Source organism: Cavia porcellus, unplaced genomic scaffold (assembly GCF_034190915.1).
Source record: "Cavia porcellus strain 051 isolate PalLab524CR breed Dunkin Hartley unplaced genomic scaffold, mCavPor4.1 scaffold_16, whole genome shotgun sequence".
In the NCBI taxonomy this organism is placed as follows: domain Eukaryota; kingdom Metazoa; phylum Chordata; class Mammalia; order Rodentia; family Caviidae; genus Cavia; species Cavia porcellus.
The window spans coordinates 29,842,352-29,859,318 of record NW_026947499.1 but is presented as its reverse complement, the minus strand read 5'-3'; the positions used below and the strand labels follow the sequence as shown (position 1 = coordinate 29,859,318).

Genomic DNA, 16,967 nt, shown 5'->3' with positions numbered 1-16,967 from the left:
TATGAACTCCAAGGACTTTCATAAGCAGTGCCACCTGACCTGGGCTTCAAAGGGTGGGGGATAAGCAGCACCACAGGAAGAGGAGCAGCAGGCCAAGGCAGAGGGGTCTGGAAAGCCACAGCACAGGGACAGAGTAGGCATCGCAGGTACAGGTAAGGCTGCTATACCACCCACTTTGTGTGAGGGACTGACCTCCAGAAAGGAGTGTATTGGCCCTGTTGGGCAGGTCCTTTGAAGGAGGATGGGATCCTGTGCCTCACCCCTGCAGGTCTGCTGTCTCTGCTTGGTATAGCTCCTTCACAGTGCTGAGGCTCAGAGAGCACTGGTGAGGGAGAGTGCAAAGAATAGACCTGGCTTGATCTCCAGGACGGGCTTTCTGGAGAAAAACCTGGTGTACTTTACTTCAGCTGAGTGAAAGAACTTCCAGAGCCTTTCCAAGCAGGCCTCTGCAGGGTGGTATTGCTGTAAGGTTGACTCCTGCAGCGATGTAAATTGGAGGGGGCAGTTCAGCCTGGGGGTTTTGAGCTCCTAAAGTGCCAAGACCAGGACATGCCAGAGGAGCGAGTGAAGCGCCCAAGGCCGGTCCTGAAGGAGACCCTGAATAGGACACGGGCGGGTGGGTCTGCGGCCCGACTGGGCGCGGTTCCCGTGCCCTCAGCTACCCACACACTATTCTCTAACTTCAACTGCGGGGGAGCTTGCGATTGGTTGTAGGCAATAGCCGGTGCCAGGATTGGCTGCTCGAGTCCCAGGGGTTGGGTCCGGAGGCGGCTGATCCGCCCCCGGAGACTTCAAATGGGGAGCCCCCAAGAGTTGCCAGCAGATCAGAGACAGTGCATCAGACCGCGCCGCAAGGAGACAGACGGCAGCCGTCAGCACAGGCTAAAGGACAGTAGCGCTCACGCGGGGCGCCAAGCCAACCAAAGCGCAGCCGCTGTGCGCTGGGCGTCCCGGGGACCATCGCACCTTGTCTTCAGCCATGGGGTCCGCATCGTTGGAAATCCTGGGTCTAGTGCTGTGCCTGCTGGGCTGGTTGGGCCTGATTCTGGCGTGCGGGCTGCCCATGTGGCAAGTCACTGCCTTCTTGGACCACAACATCGTGACGGCTCAGATCACCTGGAAGGGGCTGTGGATGACTTGCGTGGTGCAGAGCACCGGGCACATGCAGTGCAAGGTGTATGAGTCTGTGCTGGCGCTGAGCTCTGAGGTGCAGGCGGCCCGGGCGCTTACAGTGGGCGCCGCGCTGCTGGCGCTGATTGCGCTCTTCGTGACCCTGGCTGGCGCGCAGTGCACCACCTGCGTGGCTGCGGGCCCGGCGAAGGCGCGCGTGGCCCTCACTGGCGGTGTGTTATACGTGTTCTGTGGGTTGCTGGCACTCGTGCCAATCTGCTGGTTCGCCAATATTGTTGTCCGTGAGTTCTACGACCCTTCGGTTCCCCTGTCGCAGAAATACGAACTGGGCGCAGCGCTGTACATCGGGTGGGTGGCTTCTGCGTTGCTCATTTGTGGTGGCGGCCTCGTATGCTGCGGAGCCTGGGGCTGTGCGGGTCGCCCGGATTTCAGCTTTCCCGTCAAGTACTCAGCACCGCGGCGGCCCACGACCAGCGGCGACTACGACAAGAAGAACTATGTCTGATGGGGCGGGGTACGGCGGGGCCCCTCCCGGCAGCAAAGCCCGCGAATTGAAGCCAGCGACGCAGGGAGCTGTGCGTGGATGGCAGGGTTACATCCCTGTACAAACTCCACGAAATGTCAGGCTCAGCGTATGGATCCCACCGGCCCGCAGCTTCAGTCGACCTGATTACCACCATCCAGGCCCTGTCCCGCACCCTGCCCTCCACAAATGACAAGCACTTGTGAGGACTTGGTTTCTTTTCTGGGTAGCACTGACCACGTGGATGGACCTCTCAAATTCCATCCACTGAAATGCCAATTTTGTTCTTGACTCTGAGAGGTAGCAGTCTTGGACGCTGCCTTTTTAAATCAGCCCTTCTACAGACTTGGGAGGGTAGATGAAGACCCCAGGACCCCCAGGCTGGAAGGATGTGTATAAAGGGCCTTTTCTTTTTCAGCGGGGGCATAAACCCAAGGCACCAAGTAACTTCACTTGGACCTATGTCACCTCAGCAGCCCTCCAGGTGAGGCTTGTGGACACCAGAGCCTGAGTGGAGCTGAGCCACTGCCCTCCTCCAGGCTTGGGGAGGGGGTTGGGGAGGTTAAGAATTTGTTTAGTAAATAGCTTGAATACTCCCACTGTGTCCTGTCCTCTGTCCAGTCACCCCTATGCCAGCACCCCCATTCACCCACTCAGCTGCCAACTCCTTCCCAGATTCCTATAGAGATCTCTCAGGGGTGGCAGTCCCTGGAGAATATGAACTTTTTCTGCCTTCCCTGCTCCCTGTCGCCTTCCCATCAGACTTGAAGACACAGCTCACTGCAACCCGGTAAAGTGGGAAGAGTCCCATGCTGTTTTGTTGGGGTGGGGTAGAGAGAGGCAGTCCTCATAAGAGGACCAGGCTGGACACCCATGGACTTGCTACTAGGGACTCGGGAAGAGGGAGGGCTGTGTGGGTTGGTAGCCAGGCTGCTAGCTTCTTCCAGGAAAGGCCCACTCCCCCACATATACCACAGGGTGATGTTTCCACCTGCCTTCTTGGGCTTTCCTAGCTCTGAGTACTGCAGCATCTGTACAAAGCCAGAGGCTCTCTTCAACAATGGGGTAGGAAAGACTGAATCCAGGATGCAAGCTGGTTCTAGCAGAGCTTGCTGCAGGTCAAGGGTTGCCATGGGAGGAACCTGTTGCTGAGTGCCCAGGCTTCATTCCAGCGCCTTGTCCTGGCCCCTCTGCCAGTTACAGCACGACTCCAGGGTCTGTGCCCATCCTAGACTGGTGCCAGGCATCTGCACCTCTGTGCTTACCCTACTGGAAACACCCTTTTGACTTAGCTACTGGGGGCCAGGGAAGTAAAAGCCAGTAGAAGGCAGCTCCCAGGAGTGCAAGCTATTTATTATAGTCACTGAGTTCAGCTTCCAGCTCAGTTATACATACTTTGCATTGATGCATTTTTACCTGTTGCTTCAAGGTGCTCCAAGTCAGCCATTAGGAAGGCTTGGCATCTGCCTCAAACCCCAGCCTTGAGGATCTGTTCAAAAACACCTGGGCCATATCTAGTAGCAGTCTCCCAAACCCTGGCCAAGTTTTCTATCATTGGAAAGAACCCTCAGGATACAGGCTTGTGAAAATTCTCGAACCCATGGGGGAGCCAGCACTTGGGACTTACAAGGAGGCTAAGTGCTTCAGTGGCCTAAAGACCAACAATGGGATAGGCTACAGGAAGAGGTCCTCAGGAGGGGCTGAATGCAGCCCCACCTCAGCCTGAATGCAGGGACTAAGAGCAGCTCCAGCCTAGGTCATGTGATCCTGGAGTCATGACCTGGGTGGGACCAGAAAGAAGACCCTGATACATCCGATACATCCGGGGCTGGGTAGTGCAGGAGCCAGGATATATAGCTAGGAGCTTTAGGAGTTGCGGGTGGGGAGCTCATCCCACAGTTCCTTCCCACCAGTATTCTCTACATTCAAGGTGCCTGCACAGCTAACTCACAGCTTTTCCAAATGGCCAGAGTGGTACTTGAAGGCCCTGGAGAGCAAGTTACCATCTACCTGACCCATGCTGGGAAGGGCAGGGGATAACTCCACCTGGTACCTATTGGCATCATAAGAGGTTGGGGTAAGAAGCCAGTCTCTAACAGCCACAACCCCAGTGTCCACTGCCCTTTCTCCAAGGACAGCCCCACCTAATGTGGCCTCACTTCCGAACCACTCTTTGTGGGCTTTTCCTACTAACTTAAACCTGCCCAAATCACTCCTAATTTCAAGGACTGTGCCCATACTACCTCCCCCAGCAATTCAAAAGCCTCACAGGTAGATCTTTCCTCCAACTCACCTGCTTTCCCAGCACCTGTGTCCCCAGGAAGTGGCCACAAGGGAATAGCTCATGGGAGGACAGGAAACACTGGAACCACACTCTTCTCACCTGCCAACCCCTCCACACTCATGGTGATCAGGGGACATCCGGGAGGGGTGGAACAGCTGAACTCAAGGTTCCCCTGATTGTAAAGTTCTAGATGTTCCAAGCCTGTGGAGGTTGCTAAGGTCTCAACCAATTTGGATCCTCTGTGAAGGATGTGGGTGATACCAATGACAAGGTCTGGGGACACAATGCCTTCCATCCAGGACCTGCTCAGCCAGCTGGGCTCTTGCTGTTAAGACCAGCTGACAGGAAGAAGCAATGGGCAGGTAGACAGAATAGTCCCGTGTGGCATTGCAGTGGTTGGTAGAGGGATTGTGAAGAGAACTGGGTGCCACTGGGAGACCACATTCTTGTGCTTCCTATTCAGTATGGAGTGTGCTGGGAGCACAGGACCATGGCTCTCCTATAGGCTATACACAAGCGCTGGCCTCAAGACTAGAGCAATGAAGGGAAACAGAATTTAAATGAAGCATTTTATTTCATTAAAACCACCGCCACTGCATTTAAAACTGTCCATAACTTACAATCTAAATAAAAGCCAGGTAATATAAATAAGGAGAAGTCACTTCTGAAGAAATCAAATTCTGGAAAAGAAAAAAAAGTTGCAAACAATTATGATATCTCCCCAAATGTAAAAAATTGCACAGGGCTGCTATTGAGTGGCAGGCAACTTGGGGTTGGGGGATCATCCCAAACCCACTGAGATACCCACTGCCTTCACTGCACACTCAGCCCAGGTCCAATTGTCACCAGAGTGATATCCCTGAACATACTTAGGGCCTCTAGCACCCTTTTATCTGTAGCTCGTGGGCCAGGCAGCCTCATGTTGGGTTCGTATAGGCCTCTCCCCATCCGGCCCGTCTTCCCCTGTCTCCCACGCCTTTATGCCATTCTGGTATCTGTCTGCTCTAGCTTTCAATTCACTATGGATGGGGTACAGGTACTGAGGGAACCCCCCAGGTCAGCATCTTGGCAGAGCCATCTGCAACACGAACAGCCTCTAGCCTAGGGCTCAGGGAGAGGCAGTGCTGGAGTGAAGTCACTGTGGAGGTGCTGGGATGAGACTGCCACACTGAGCAGGATCCCTTCTACCATTTCCTGAGGGGACCAGGCTGGGTAGTGGGGGGGGCCTGGTTGAGTAGGTGTCCTGTGCAACAGTGCCTGTCATACTTTGCAATGGCCCTCTCAGCATAGCTGTGCACTGCTAGTGCCTCACAAAGAACCGACATTTTGTAATTTGCAGCCAAGCAGCTGCGAAGTGTGGTTTTTCCAGGGTCTCCATACAAAAGCCCTGGTAGCTGGCTCTGTGGGCTCTAGCCTGGGGCCTGACAAGATTATGGGGGCAGGAGGCTCTAGGTGGCCTCTGAGGGCAGCACTATGGACTCTGCATGGCACATGTTGCATACACAATGCCCAGCCCTGTGGTATAGTCAGAGAAGAGCGAATGCCAAGTCTTTCTAAAGGGATCAAAGAGGCTTAATGAAATTAGCTTCCTCAAAAATGCCCCACTGTGGCCCTGCAGGAAGCCTGAGGACAGACACTCTTGGGAAAAAATGTGCTGGCTCCAAATTTCAAGAATCCAGCTCTGATTTGAAACCCAAGGATCAAAGCCAGAGTCAGGATAGGCCTGTGATGAGGCAGCTGGCCCACCATCCCAAGGACCCCCATCCTCACAGGCTCACCCCTCAGGACAGCAGGGAGATAAGTGCATCCAGGAACTTGCTCCGATCCTCAGTTTTAAGCTCAATTACTGAAATAATGAAAGAAAAACATCTTTTGAGAAGGGAGTGAGAAAAACAAGCAAGGCACATGTACTCCCTCTTCCCGACATTCTCAGTGAGAACAGTCCTCAACTGCATTCCATACTGAGCAGGAACTTCCACAGCTTGGGAGATTCTAGATGACTTGGGTTCATCTTCCTGCTGGCTGCACTGGTGGAGAGGCCAGAACTGTGACCTACAGGGATGACCCTCTAGGCAGCCAGCAACTAGCAATGACAGCTAACAGGGGGTTGATGTAACAACTCAGAATACTACACAGCTGGAAAAGAATTAGGCTTTCCCACAGTGCTCAGCAGATGCCTACCCCTAGAGTAGGGGCCAAGGTGTGAGAGGGCCAAGGTGGGGCAAGAACCCACTTTAACCTGCTCTGCCCAATACCATGGCTTCAATGTCTTCTGTGGAAGGGGCCACAATACAAACTGCCTGCATCTTGAAGAGCCATCAGGCTCAGGCAACCATGTGAACCTTCATGAAACGGCAAAACCAGGCCCTGGAACAGAACTGGCTTGACTTGATCAGCTCATTCAGGGAGGTATTGATCATGGCTCACTCTATACTTCTCACCCAGGGCTCTCAAGGCCTCATGAGAAACCAGGCAACTACCAGCACCAAATCCTCCCTTGTATAAAGGGCCTTCCTGTATACTGCAGGCCAGCTAAAGTTGATTTCTCCGACATCATGGGGATGAAACAGGAAGCAGGGCCTGTTGCTTGGAGAGATCAATACCACACATCCCACAGCATAACTGCTCTAGCACAAGGAAGAAGGCTCTGAGGCAGCCAAGGCAACCTGAACACAAACTGAGTCTCCCAGGACAGAGAATCAGGAAGGAGGTACTATGGAAAAGGTCCTTTCTTTTTTTTTTTTTTTTTTGTCTTTTTTGTTTTCATCGGTACCAGGGATTGAACTCACGACTGCCTGCTTGCAAGGCAGGCGCTTATGCCGCTGAGCTAAATCCCCAGCCCGGAAAAGGCCCTTTCTGAGAAATGCAGATAAAATACTGAAGGGTATAATAGGCTGCACTTGCCACCTAAACTCCCATGATGAAACTCTGACTTCTGTTCCCTCAGAATGTAACTATATTTGGAAATAGGGACTTCACAAAGGAGAACCATGTGAGGTTACAGGGAGACTACAGCCACCTAGTCAAGGTTCAGCTGTGAAAGGAAGCAACCCAACAGACATCTTGGACTCAGGGACCCAGCCTCGAAGGCTATGAGAAAATAACCTCTGTAAACCACCCAGTCTGGATGTGCTCTGCAGCCCACCACAATCCAGTGGGAGAAGTGGTCAATCTGCTTTACTTTAAAATGTTAGGAATAAAAGACAAACGCATCTAAATATGGACCATGTTCCAGGCTGGCATCTGGGGAAACTATTGTCAGTCTGTATCCTCCCATTCTCATGTGTGGGGTACACCCAGTGCATAAGAGGGGCTGGGGGTCAAGCCCTCATACTGGGATCATTTTGTAGCCTCAGGCAGGACTTTTCAGTGACACAAGCTCTGTGGCATGTTAAGGCTGCTGCAGCCCTGTTTCCTTGCCCATATCAGGGCACTGGGGACATGATCCTAAGAGTTAAGGCTGGGCCCCGAAGGTGCCTACAGCCAGTGCTCTGATCTTCTTGGGGGGCTGCAAGGCCAGAGCTGGAGCTCCCTGAGTCTCTGGGAGCAGCTTTGCCAGGGACTAGTTTTAGGAGAACAAGAGGGCTGCTGGCCAGGCTGGGCTAATCGACACCAGCCTATCTAGTTCCATGGCTGACCCTGAAAGATGGAAAAAGCGTGGCCAAACACCTGAAACTCTCACCTGAGAGATCAAAGCGGTTATGTAGTGTCCGGGAGTTGGTGCGTTCTGCCGCCTTCTCAAACGCTCTTCCGAAAAAACTACAGACACATGATAGACATGTTAGAGCCCAGACCTCCTCCATGGGACCCTTCCTTCCCCCTGACACTGAAGGCCAAACATCCATGAACTCAGGCAAAGGGCTGATGGGCCAACATGCAGATACACCCAAAGCTCTCTCATGTCTTTAATTCTCAGGTAAGTGGTAGCTGCTCACTTCTTTCTGTCTGAGCTGTCGGTCTCTGGGGGAATGCCCACCATGGTCACTGTGCCCTGCTCCACACTTAGTGGAGCGGCCATCACCAGAGGCAGCAACTTGCAACGTCGGTTCTTTCTCTGCAGAGATAAGGGCACCCTCAGTTACAGCATAGTCAGATCCAGCTCTGTGGGTAGCACACACTATCCAGGACCCAGGATCCACAACTGTGTCAGGCTACTCCCCAAAATCCTCCAGAGACCGCCCATCACCAAAGGAGATGCTAGAGTCCCCGTGTGATGTTTCGGAACCAGATTCCTCTTACTGATCAGCCTCAGGCACCTTGGCTGTTCCTGCAGGGGCTCTGCCTGGGCTGTTCCATCACCTCCTTCAGGTCCTGCTGCAGCTGTCACCTCCTCCAGAACCTGTGCTTGCCCTGTTCTTTTCTCTCTGTTGTGTGAGCCACTATCTAAAACTGCATGCACACGCTCTCAGGCTGGAGACTGAGTGCTTTCCTCATTGCTGAACCCACAACCCCCACACTCTTCAACCAATTTGGCTAGATATCCTGATTTGTGTGGGACTGAGGAGCAAACTGGGAGGGCAGGTCACTCTATAAAAATGGTCTAACAGGTGGTAGTTACTCAATGTCTTATTGAATGGATCCTGTGAAGTGGATATTTCTTTACTCATTTTGTGGAAGGGGAAACAGAGACTCAAAAATCAGATAATCTACCTCATATCACACAACTGACAAATGAGGAGGCTAAGACTTGAACTAAGCCTAGAAGACTTCAATAGTCATGTCTGACCCTAAGTTCATGTTTTGACAATATAGTAATCCCTTTGTAGCCACTGAGGATTGGTTTCAGCACTCCTACGAATACTAAGCCCTAAGAGGCTCATATCACCTACATAAAATGGTATAACGGGTCAGGGATTTTTTAGCTCAGTGGCACAGCACCTGCCTGGCAAGCACAAGTTCCTGAGTTCAATTCCCAGCACCTCCCAAAATAAAATAAAATAAAATAAATAGTGTAGTATTTGCACACATCCCTGACTAAATACCTGCTGAATTAGGGCTGTATTCCAAGCCAAGGCAAAGAAGCACGTTAGACCATATAAAAGATAAACTCACACATAGAAAGTTAGCCTAGAACACAAACTTGCTAGGAAACAAGTCAGTATTATAACCAACTCCATCTTTTCTTGCTCTGCCATCTCTGAACATAAGCCCCAGCCCCACTACTCTGTGCAGGCCTCATTCTACCTTTTTGAGCCACTGGGACAGCAAATGATGTAATCAGGACTTGTGGGAAACCAGAAGGCTCCTAGAGGTCAGTTGAGGAAAGTACAGTTCAGAAAACACAAGGGATATTACCAAGCCCCTACTGCTGGTGAACAGCTATGGGTACCTCTATATAGGATACTATCTTAACACCTGGTTCAGAGCACTCACCAAGCATCTGCCCTCCTGCACCCACGTCCCACCCGCCTTTCTCCTCACCGAATACACAAAGGACTTGAGCAGGTGTCTGCTGAGCAGGCTCAGGGATACTGGCTTGGAGAACAGCACAACATCTGGAGTGCCCTAGGACAGGGAGACAAAGGTCAGCGGAGGCCACTGGTGGGCATGGCTTAGTACATACGCATCAAGGGAAGCCTGACCTCCATGAGGGAGCAGTATAGGAAAGGCCCCTGGGAGACAACAAGGTTGGTGCAGAGGCAGCTGGCAATGGTCTGCTGGATGGCTTGCAGTTGCTTTTTGGCAAGTTCCAGGCCCAGGTACAGCTTGTCCAGGTTATTCCTGTAACAGGGCAGACATTCCCCTTAGACACTGCTTGTCAGGAACTCTTGGTAAAATATCTAAGTCACAAACAGATCACTTGGCTCCTGGTTCAGGAAGAGATGTGGGAATAAGAGTTTATCTTCTCTCCTCTTGAATTCCCTTTCACATGAAAGGAATGAATAAAAAATAAGTTTAAACCCAGAATGATAAAAATGAGATATGGAAAGGGGTGCTGGCATCAGAAAATGGAAGACTGAAGATCCTGCAAAGGAGGTCACAGGAAGATACCTGGAAGGCTCTGACAGGGGAGGCTTGGGCAGGGGAGAGGGACAGCATAGAGGACTTCCCCATCTAACCGATAGACATTTATTCTTCCTCTCCAAAAGGCAAGGCTCCCCTGTGAATACATGAAAGAAACTTCTAAAGTAGGAGCCTTCTAGCACAGCTTCTATGCCCAGCAGTTATGAGAGCCAATATATTATAGTTGGCAGCCTGCCTGCCAGGATGAAGCGATGTTTTTGCCCAGCAAGTTGTGCCCAGATACCCAGAGTTCAGCCAAGATTCCACAGCCCCTTCCTGAATAAAAAAGACACCAGACTATTGGGGAAACACCTGTGGCCTAAAAAATGATCCTGGGAAACATAATTCAGAAAATAAAAGAAACTTGAAATCTACTATTTTCAGAGATTTGGGCAGCTATTACATTCCCAAGTCAAGATCTTATAGGAGTCTACAAAAAGGAACCATCAGAAACTAGGAAAGTGTAGGTGAAAATTTAAAAAATTGCAAAAAATAAAATATTCAAGCAAAACCTAGAGGAAAAGTCAAGAAAACCTTCCTCAATGTCTATAACAAAACAAAGACATAGAAATTGAAAGGCCAAAATATAAGAGGGCTGGGAATTCAGCTCAGTGGCTCAAGTGCTTGCCTGGTAATTAATCGTGAAATGTTTGAGCCTCAGTACAAAAAAAAAAAAAAAAAAAAAAAAAAAAAATATATATATATATATATATTTACATACACAATGTGTGTGTGTGTGTGTGTGTGTGTAGGGAGGTGTTTAGTAAATAAATAGTTAAAAAAGCACTTTTGCAACTGCAAGACTTGGGTCTGCAGATTGAAAGGGTCCTCTGAGAATATAGTGAAATGCATGGAACACAACGTACCTAGACAGAGCACTACAAAATTATTGAATACTGAAAACCACGAAGGAGATCCTAAACACTTCTGCAGGTAGGGTTGAGGTGATGCATTTACAAAGAAACAGGACTCAATATGGCCCAGACTTCTTATTCACATAACAGCACTGGCTGCTGGAAGACAAGGGCACGATGGAATCTACAGTCTCCAGAAATCTCCTTCAATCTTGAGTTTTGCATGAGCTCAATCAGAAATCAGATGAGCACAGAAAAATGATATTGTCAGACACAGAACTTGGAAAGTTTACTTTATGTTCATGCTTTCTTTGAAAATCAGTTGAGTGTTGAATTCTACTAAAATGATGGAATGAATGAAACAAAGACAAAAAATGTTAAGAAATGCTGTCTCTAATTATAGAGATGCAGACAAGGGACATCTATGGTGACAATGAGTAGCCATCCTAAATAGCCCAGTTAGGAATGGCCTGAGCTACATCCCCAGACCTGGGGACCTGGCCCAGACCCCCAATCTCCCAAACGAGTGGATGGCGAAGGCTTAAATAAATGAGACAAGTGGTATGATTTTAGGGCTCCAGAAGGATCAAAACCCTCTAGGAGACTTTGAGGCTGAGACAAAGAACTTCTCTGGGTGGTCAGTGTTTATCTAGTTTTTAAACAAAAGGGGATACTGAGGAAAGTGCAGGAACTACACAGGACCTTGAGAGTTAAAGATTTGCAGGCAGTAAATTATGCCAACAGGCGAACTGTCCTATCTTTAGGTTGACATTTACGGCAGGACTGTTACAGCAGGAGTGAGACACCTATAGCTGCAATCTCTATCTAGTTAACTGGGGATAGAGCCAGGAGTCTTCAGCTATGGCATTATCTTGCCCTTTGAAGCAACACTGGCATCAAAGGCCATTACAGGCCTCAACCATGGTCAGTGATTCATAGAGGTTCACTTACTATGAATCCACTGCCCATCTCCAGACAAGGGGCTTAGGCCTGGGAAAGACTCACAGGTAAACACAAAAAGCCAGTTGGTTTAATTTTAAATCCTGTTCAGAGCTGCTTTGTAGTGGGCTCCATCAATTAGGGGGACAAATTAATTTTTTCAAAATGGTTCTGGGACAAGTAGGTATGCAAATGCAAAAGAATTAAAATGGATTCCTTCCTTACAATAAACACAAAAATTAACCTCAAGTGAATCATACCAAATGCAATAACTAAAACTGAGGTAGGATAGAAAAAATAAAGACAGTTAAAAAGGAGACAAGGAAGGCCAGATGTGGTGGTGCACAACTGTCATTCTAGCACTTGGGAGGCTGAGACAAGAGGATCACTGTGGTTTTATTACAGGGAGCTATAATATTAAAAATACAGGCAGTCAGACAGGGATAGGCCCTCAAAGAAGCTGGCACCGAGGACCCGATGTCTAGTGACCTTGGAGGAGACACACATCTCTTGCTGTGGGCCAAATCTCAAGACAGGAGGCAAAACAAATGCAATTACACCCTTAAGTATAATCTGGATTAAGTCTGGATCACCTTGAGAAGCCAGGAGTCACCATCCCATCGCCCTACAGGAAGAGTCACTGATCCATAAAGAATGCTCGATTGCTATGCGACTTACTTCCCCATTTGTCCCTGATTTGGTCAATTTTACCTGAACAGTTAGACTTACTGGATGACCATAGCTCTCTGTCTCACCTCATGCCCGTCTACCTTGCGAGTTCCCAGTTTTCCCCACCTTAGACCCACCTCACTTCATGCTTTTACTCTATAAAAATCCTGAGAAAATACAGAATCTTTGGCAATCTACTCCTTCTATCTCTCTCAGACAGAAGCTTTCTCTCAATAAATATTCCTGCTCTTAGCTCCGTTGTTCCTAAAATTCATTCTGTGATTTTAGAGAACATGAACTCGTGCCTGACATATGATAGGACAGGAGTTTCATTCTCCTATATCAGTTTGAGGCCAGCTTGGGCTATAAACTAAGTTCAAGGCTAGCCTTGAACCCCATAGCAAACTCAAAAAGACCAAAAAAGAGGAGACAAGAAAATTTTTTTTCCTTTCCAGTACAAGAAATTGAATACAGGGCCTTCACACTGAACTACAGCACCAGCCCTTTCTTTTTAAATTTTGAGACAGGTTCTTGTTAAATCACGAGGTTACCCTGGCTGGACACCTGGCCTCCTACAGTGCTAGGATTATAGAAATATACCAGCATGCCCAGCTGGAAACTCAATTTTTTGTTTCCTTACTACCTTAAAACTGGCTATGATTACTGCTCAGCTTTGCACAAAGAAATGTTAGACATTTAGGAAAAGTGGACAAAACAAAGTTTCTCAAGCCTAAATTTACCTAATCTATTTTATCCTCTTTTATGACTAAGGGCACCAAGATAAAGTAACTAATTTTCAGGGACACCTAAGTGCCAGCTTTCATAACCCCATTTCAGACTTTCCTGGAACAATGCCTAGAAGTCTACAGCCATTGTCCTAAATCCATAGCCATCTGACTTCCAGGAAAAGTGGAGCCTCATAGACCACTCCACAATGAGACCACCCTCCTAAGCAAAGTAATCATCCCACAGGACCAAATCACCCCCCAAGCCATGAGGATTCCTCTGGAGCTCTAGAACTGAGAAAGGGATCGACCAGACCCTGGCCCACTGCTAATCCTTAAACATGTTGTTCTTACGTTGCTGCTGGGCATGGTGGAGCAACCCTGTAATCCCAGCACTTTGGAGGCTGACGCAGGAGGATCATAGCGAGTTGGAGACCAGCCTGGGCTACATAGTGAGTTCAAGGACAGCCTATCCTACAAAGTGAGACCTTGTTTTTATAAAAAGAAAAAAAAAGTGGGCCCCCTCTAAGATTTACTCAAGCTGAAGTCTTTTCCTCTTGTTCCTTACTTTCTAACTCTGCTAATAAAACCCTCTATGCCTCACACTGATGTGTCCTGAAATTCTTTTACTGTGATGGAAGTTAACAAACAACAAGCCATGGGGTGGCAGGGAAGAGTGAAGTCTCCATTACCTCATTGGAATACCACCTTTTCCCACCTGGTGTACAAGACTACAAAATTCTTAGAAAACATAATGTAAAATTTTTTGTGACCCTAGATTAAGCAATAGTTCTTAGGTATGACACCAAAAAGCACAACAAACAAAAGAATAATGGATAATCTAGTTATCACCAAAATTAGTGATCAAACGAAAAAGCCAGCTCACATGATGGGAGAAAATATTTGTAAATTACGTATCTGGGGACTGGGGATTTAGCTCAGCAGCATAAATGCCTGCTTAGCAAGCGCAAGGTTGTGAGTTCGATCCCTGGTACAAAAAAAAAAAAAAAAAAAAAAAAAAATATATATATATATATATATATATATATATATATGTATGTATGTGTGTGTGTGTGTGTGTGTGTGTGTATGTATCATAAGGGACTTTTCTTTAGAATATGTAAAAAAATGTCCTACAACTCAATAAGAAAGAAAAGACAAATGCCTTATTTAAAAATAGGTGAAGAAAGGGGCTGGGGATTTAGCTCAGCGGCATAAGCACCTGCCTTGCAAGCAGGCAGTTGTGAGTTCGATTCCCGGTACTGACAAAAAAAAAATAGGTGAAGTGTTTGAACTAACTTCCAAAGAAAATACTATGCATGGCCAATAAACACTTGAGAATATGCTCGATACCATTAGCCAGTGAGAAAAATCCAAATCTAAACCACAGTGAGAAGCCAGGAGTAGAGGCTCGTGCTTATTAATCCCAACACTCAGGAGACTGAGGTTGGTGTGAGTTCAAGGACAGCCTGGGCTACATAGAGAGACCTTGTCTCAAAAAACAAACAAACAAACACCACAGTGAGACATGCCTTTGCACTTACTAGGATGGTTATAATCTAAAACACAGACAATAAGTATTTGTAAGGATGTAAAGAAGTCAGAACCCTCACATTACTGCAGTGGGAGTGTAAAATGGTACAGTCTACGGAAAACAGTCTGGCAATTTCTCAGAAAGTTAAACCTGGAGTAACTATCTACACAATCTACTGGAAATGTAACCAAGAGAAATGCAAAGATGACTACACAAAAACTTATACGTACATGTAAGTTTACAGCAGTGTTATTTATAATAGTCAAAAGATAGCCACAACTCATGTCTATCAAAAAGTAACTGGTGAGTAAAATGGTATATCTAATGAATTATTTACAGTAAAAAGGCATTAAATCCTGACACTAGCTGCAACACAGATGAACACTGTAAATGCTATTACATGAAAGAAATGGATACAAAGAGCCACACATCATACAACTCCACTTACATCAAAGGTCCAGAAGAACAAATCTATAGAAGTGGTTGCCTAGGGCCGAGAGGGATGAAGGATTTGAGAGATGATGGCTAAGGGGTATGGGCAGATTGCTGATAGGCCAACCTGACAACACTGTGAATTCAAGGCCACCCTGAACTACATAGCAAAATTTTGTCTTGAAACAAATTAAGTAAATTTTAGAAAGATAAAACGTGTCCCCCCCAAAATTAAAACTGGCATATTTATTTCATGGTACTCTAAGAGCATGGGGAAAAATAACAGGGATTATTTCAGGAAGTAAGAGAAGAAAGGATTAGAAATCAAAGAATTGAGAAGAGAAAAATGAATTAGAAGGAACAAGAATGTCATCTTCTCTGCTTTAAATCTTAGTAGTTTTAGGGGCTGGGGATTTAGCTCACCAGTCTAATCGCCTGCCTGGCAAGTATGAAGTCATGAGTTCAATCCCTGGTACAAAAAAAAAAAAAAATCTTAGTAGTTTCCTAACCCAGATGCCCTTTGAGAATGGCAGGCACATTCCCTACAGGGAACATGGGTGGGGGCCTGCACACAAGGACTAAGAGATATAGAAAGTGAAAAAAAGAAATTTTTTTAAGTTAAAAAGACATGAAAAGGACTCAAGAGTGACAAATCCTGTACTGGAGACAGACAGGCAGTGTACTAGACCCTGATTCACACTTGCTGTTTCTGTAGGACTATTACTGTCTCACCCAGGAAGTTCCCCACAACCAGCCTCCCTGTGCATGTGAGATTGAGGACCAGAGGCAGCCTGAAGGGGACTGCAGTCCCTGGCCACACCTACTACCTGGAGAGACTGTCCAGAGCCTGTATGAAGTGATCCGTCCCGGAGCCATCCTTCTCAGGGCTTTCCATTAGAGCCATGGTGGCAAAGACCACGTCGCTGGCCAGGAACTTATGCTTAAAACCAAAATGGATGCTGAAAGTCTGTATACGCATATCCTTCATCCTGTCACGAGAGGAAGCAGTGTGGCTGTCACCCTCAAGTCATGAGTGAGCCCCCTTGGCTACATCAGGCCAGCAGATGCCCTAAGGTCCTTCATAGATCCCCAGCAATAGTCTCATTATGACACTAGTCAGAGGAAACTGTGGGTCAGGACACCCAGTCACAGCAGCTGTTAGGGCCACGATATAGGCAGGCTCCTCGCCTTTACCCCAGCACACCAGCTGGTAGGGCAAGAGCAGCCAGGCACAAGACCTTCAGTGGTGCCCAAGGAGCTGGTTAGACAGAGCTCACCTACACCTGCCCTGGTGGCCCACTTCCTGTCAGAGAAAGGGGCTGGTTCGATCTCATGGGTCCTAAGGTTTATAGGCATTTGAACAAGGTCAGTTTTTTAACTCAAAGAGAAGACAAATATTCAGGAATGATCGAATTCAAGTCATGCTCACTTGTACAATCTTAGTTATTAATTTATTTTTATATTATTTTATGAGTATAAAGTAGAAGCCCTAATGTTAAAACAGCTTATCCCAGAAACAAATGTGTTTACCCAAATTTATTTGCAGATTCTTCAATCATTTCCCGCAAATTCTCCTTCAAAGAGATGTCCATGGACTGAAACTTCTGCTTCACCTGTTTCAGGGGAAGCCTGAAAAGAGTAAGTACAAGTCACGTGAATGAGACTGTAGAGATATTGAAGAAAAAAGAAAGAAGCTACAAGCACTGTGACCATGTGGGCCATGGAGGGATGTCCTAGCACTGTGATGGCAAAGCTTTTAGAGATGAATGTCCAGACTAAAACCCACTTATTTATCACAAAAACCTGACACTGCAATAAAACCTATATACTGAGGTTTCAGTTTAGAAAACAAACAAAAAACTCATACATTAAC

General features: G+C 47.5%; 2 protein-coding genes across 3 annotated transcripts in view; one reads left to right on the top strand and one right to left on the bottom strand.

Moving 5' to 3' along the window:
• Positions 1-809: 809 nt before the first annotated feature.
• Cldn5 (claudin 5) lies at positions 810-2,250 on the top strand. Its single transcript, XM_005007310.4, has one exon. The coding sequence runs from the start codon at positions 980-982 to the stop codon at positions 1,634-1,636; it is 657 nt and encodes a 218-aa protein (XP_005007367.1). The 5' UTR covers positions 810-979; the 3' UTR covers positions 1,637-2,250.
• A 2,243-nt stretch (positions 2,251-4,493) lies between these two features.
• The window catches only part of Cdc45 (cell division cycle 45), a 31,196-nt gene continuing 18,722 nt past the window's right edge, over positions 4,494-16,967 (bottom strand). For both annotated transcript variants that reach the window (XM_003478378.4, XM_063226099.1), the window contains 8 exons: positions 16,625-16,723; positions 15,922-16,083; positions 9,521-9,659; positions 9,360-9,443; positions 7,874-7,992; positions 7,621-7,697; positions 5,717-5,784; positions 4,494-4,618 (listed from right to left, as the gene is read on the bottom strand). In XM_003478378.4, coding sequence (XP_003478426.1) covers positions 5,720-5,784; positions 7,621-7,697; positions 7,874-7,992; positions 9,360-9,443; positions 9,521-9,659; positions 15,922-16,083; positions 16,625-16,723 — 745 coding nt within the window. In that variant the 3' untranslated portion in view covers positions 4,494-4,618; positions 5,717-5,719. The remainder of the gene's footprint in view (positions 4,619-5,716; positions 5,785-7,620; positions 7,698-7,873; positions 7,993-9,359; positions 9,444-9,520; positions 9,660-15,921; positions 16,084-16,624; positions 16,724-16,967) is intronic.

Excerpts from the sequence above, each read along its gene's own strand:
- Cldn5 (XM_005007310.4), top strand. The coding sequence starts at position 980 with ATGGGGTCCGCATCGTTGGAAATCCTGGGTCTAGTGCTGTGCCTGCTG.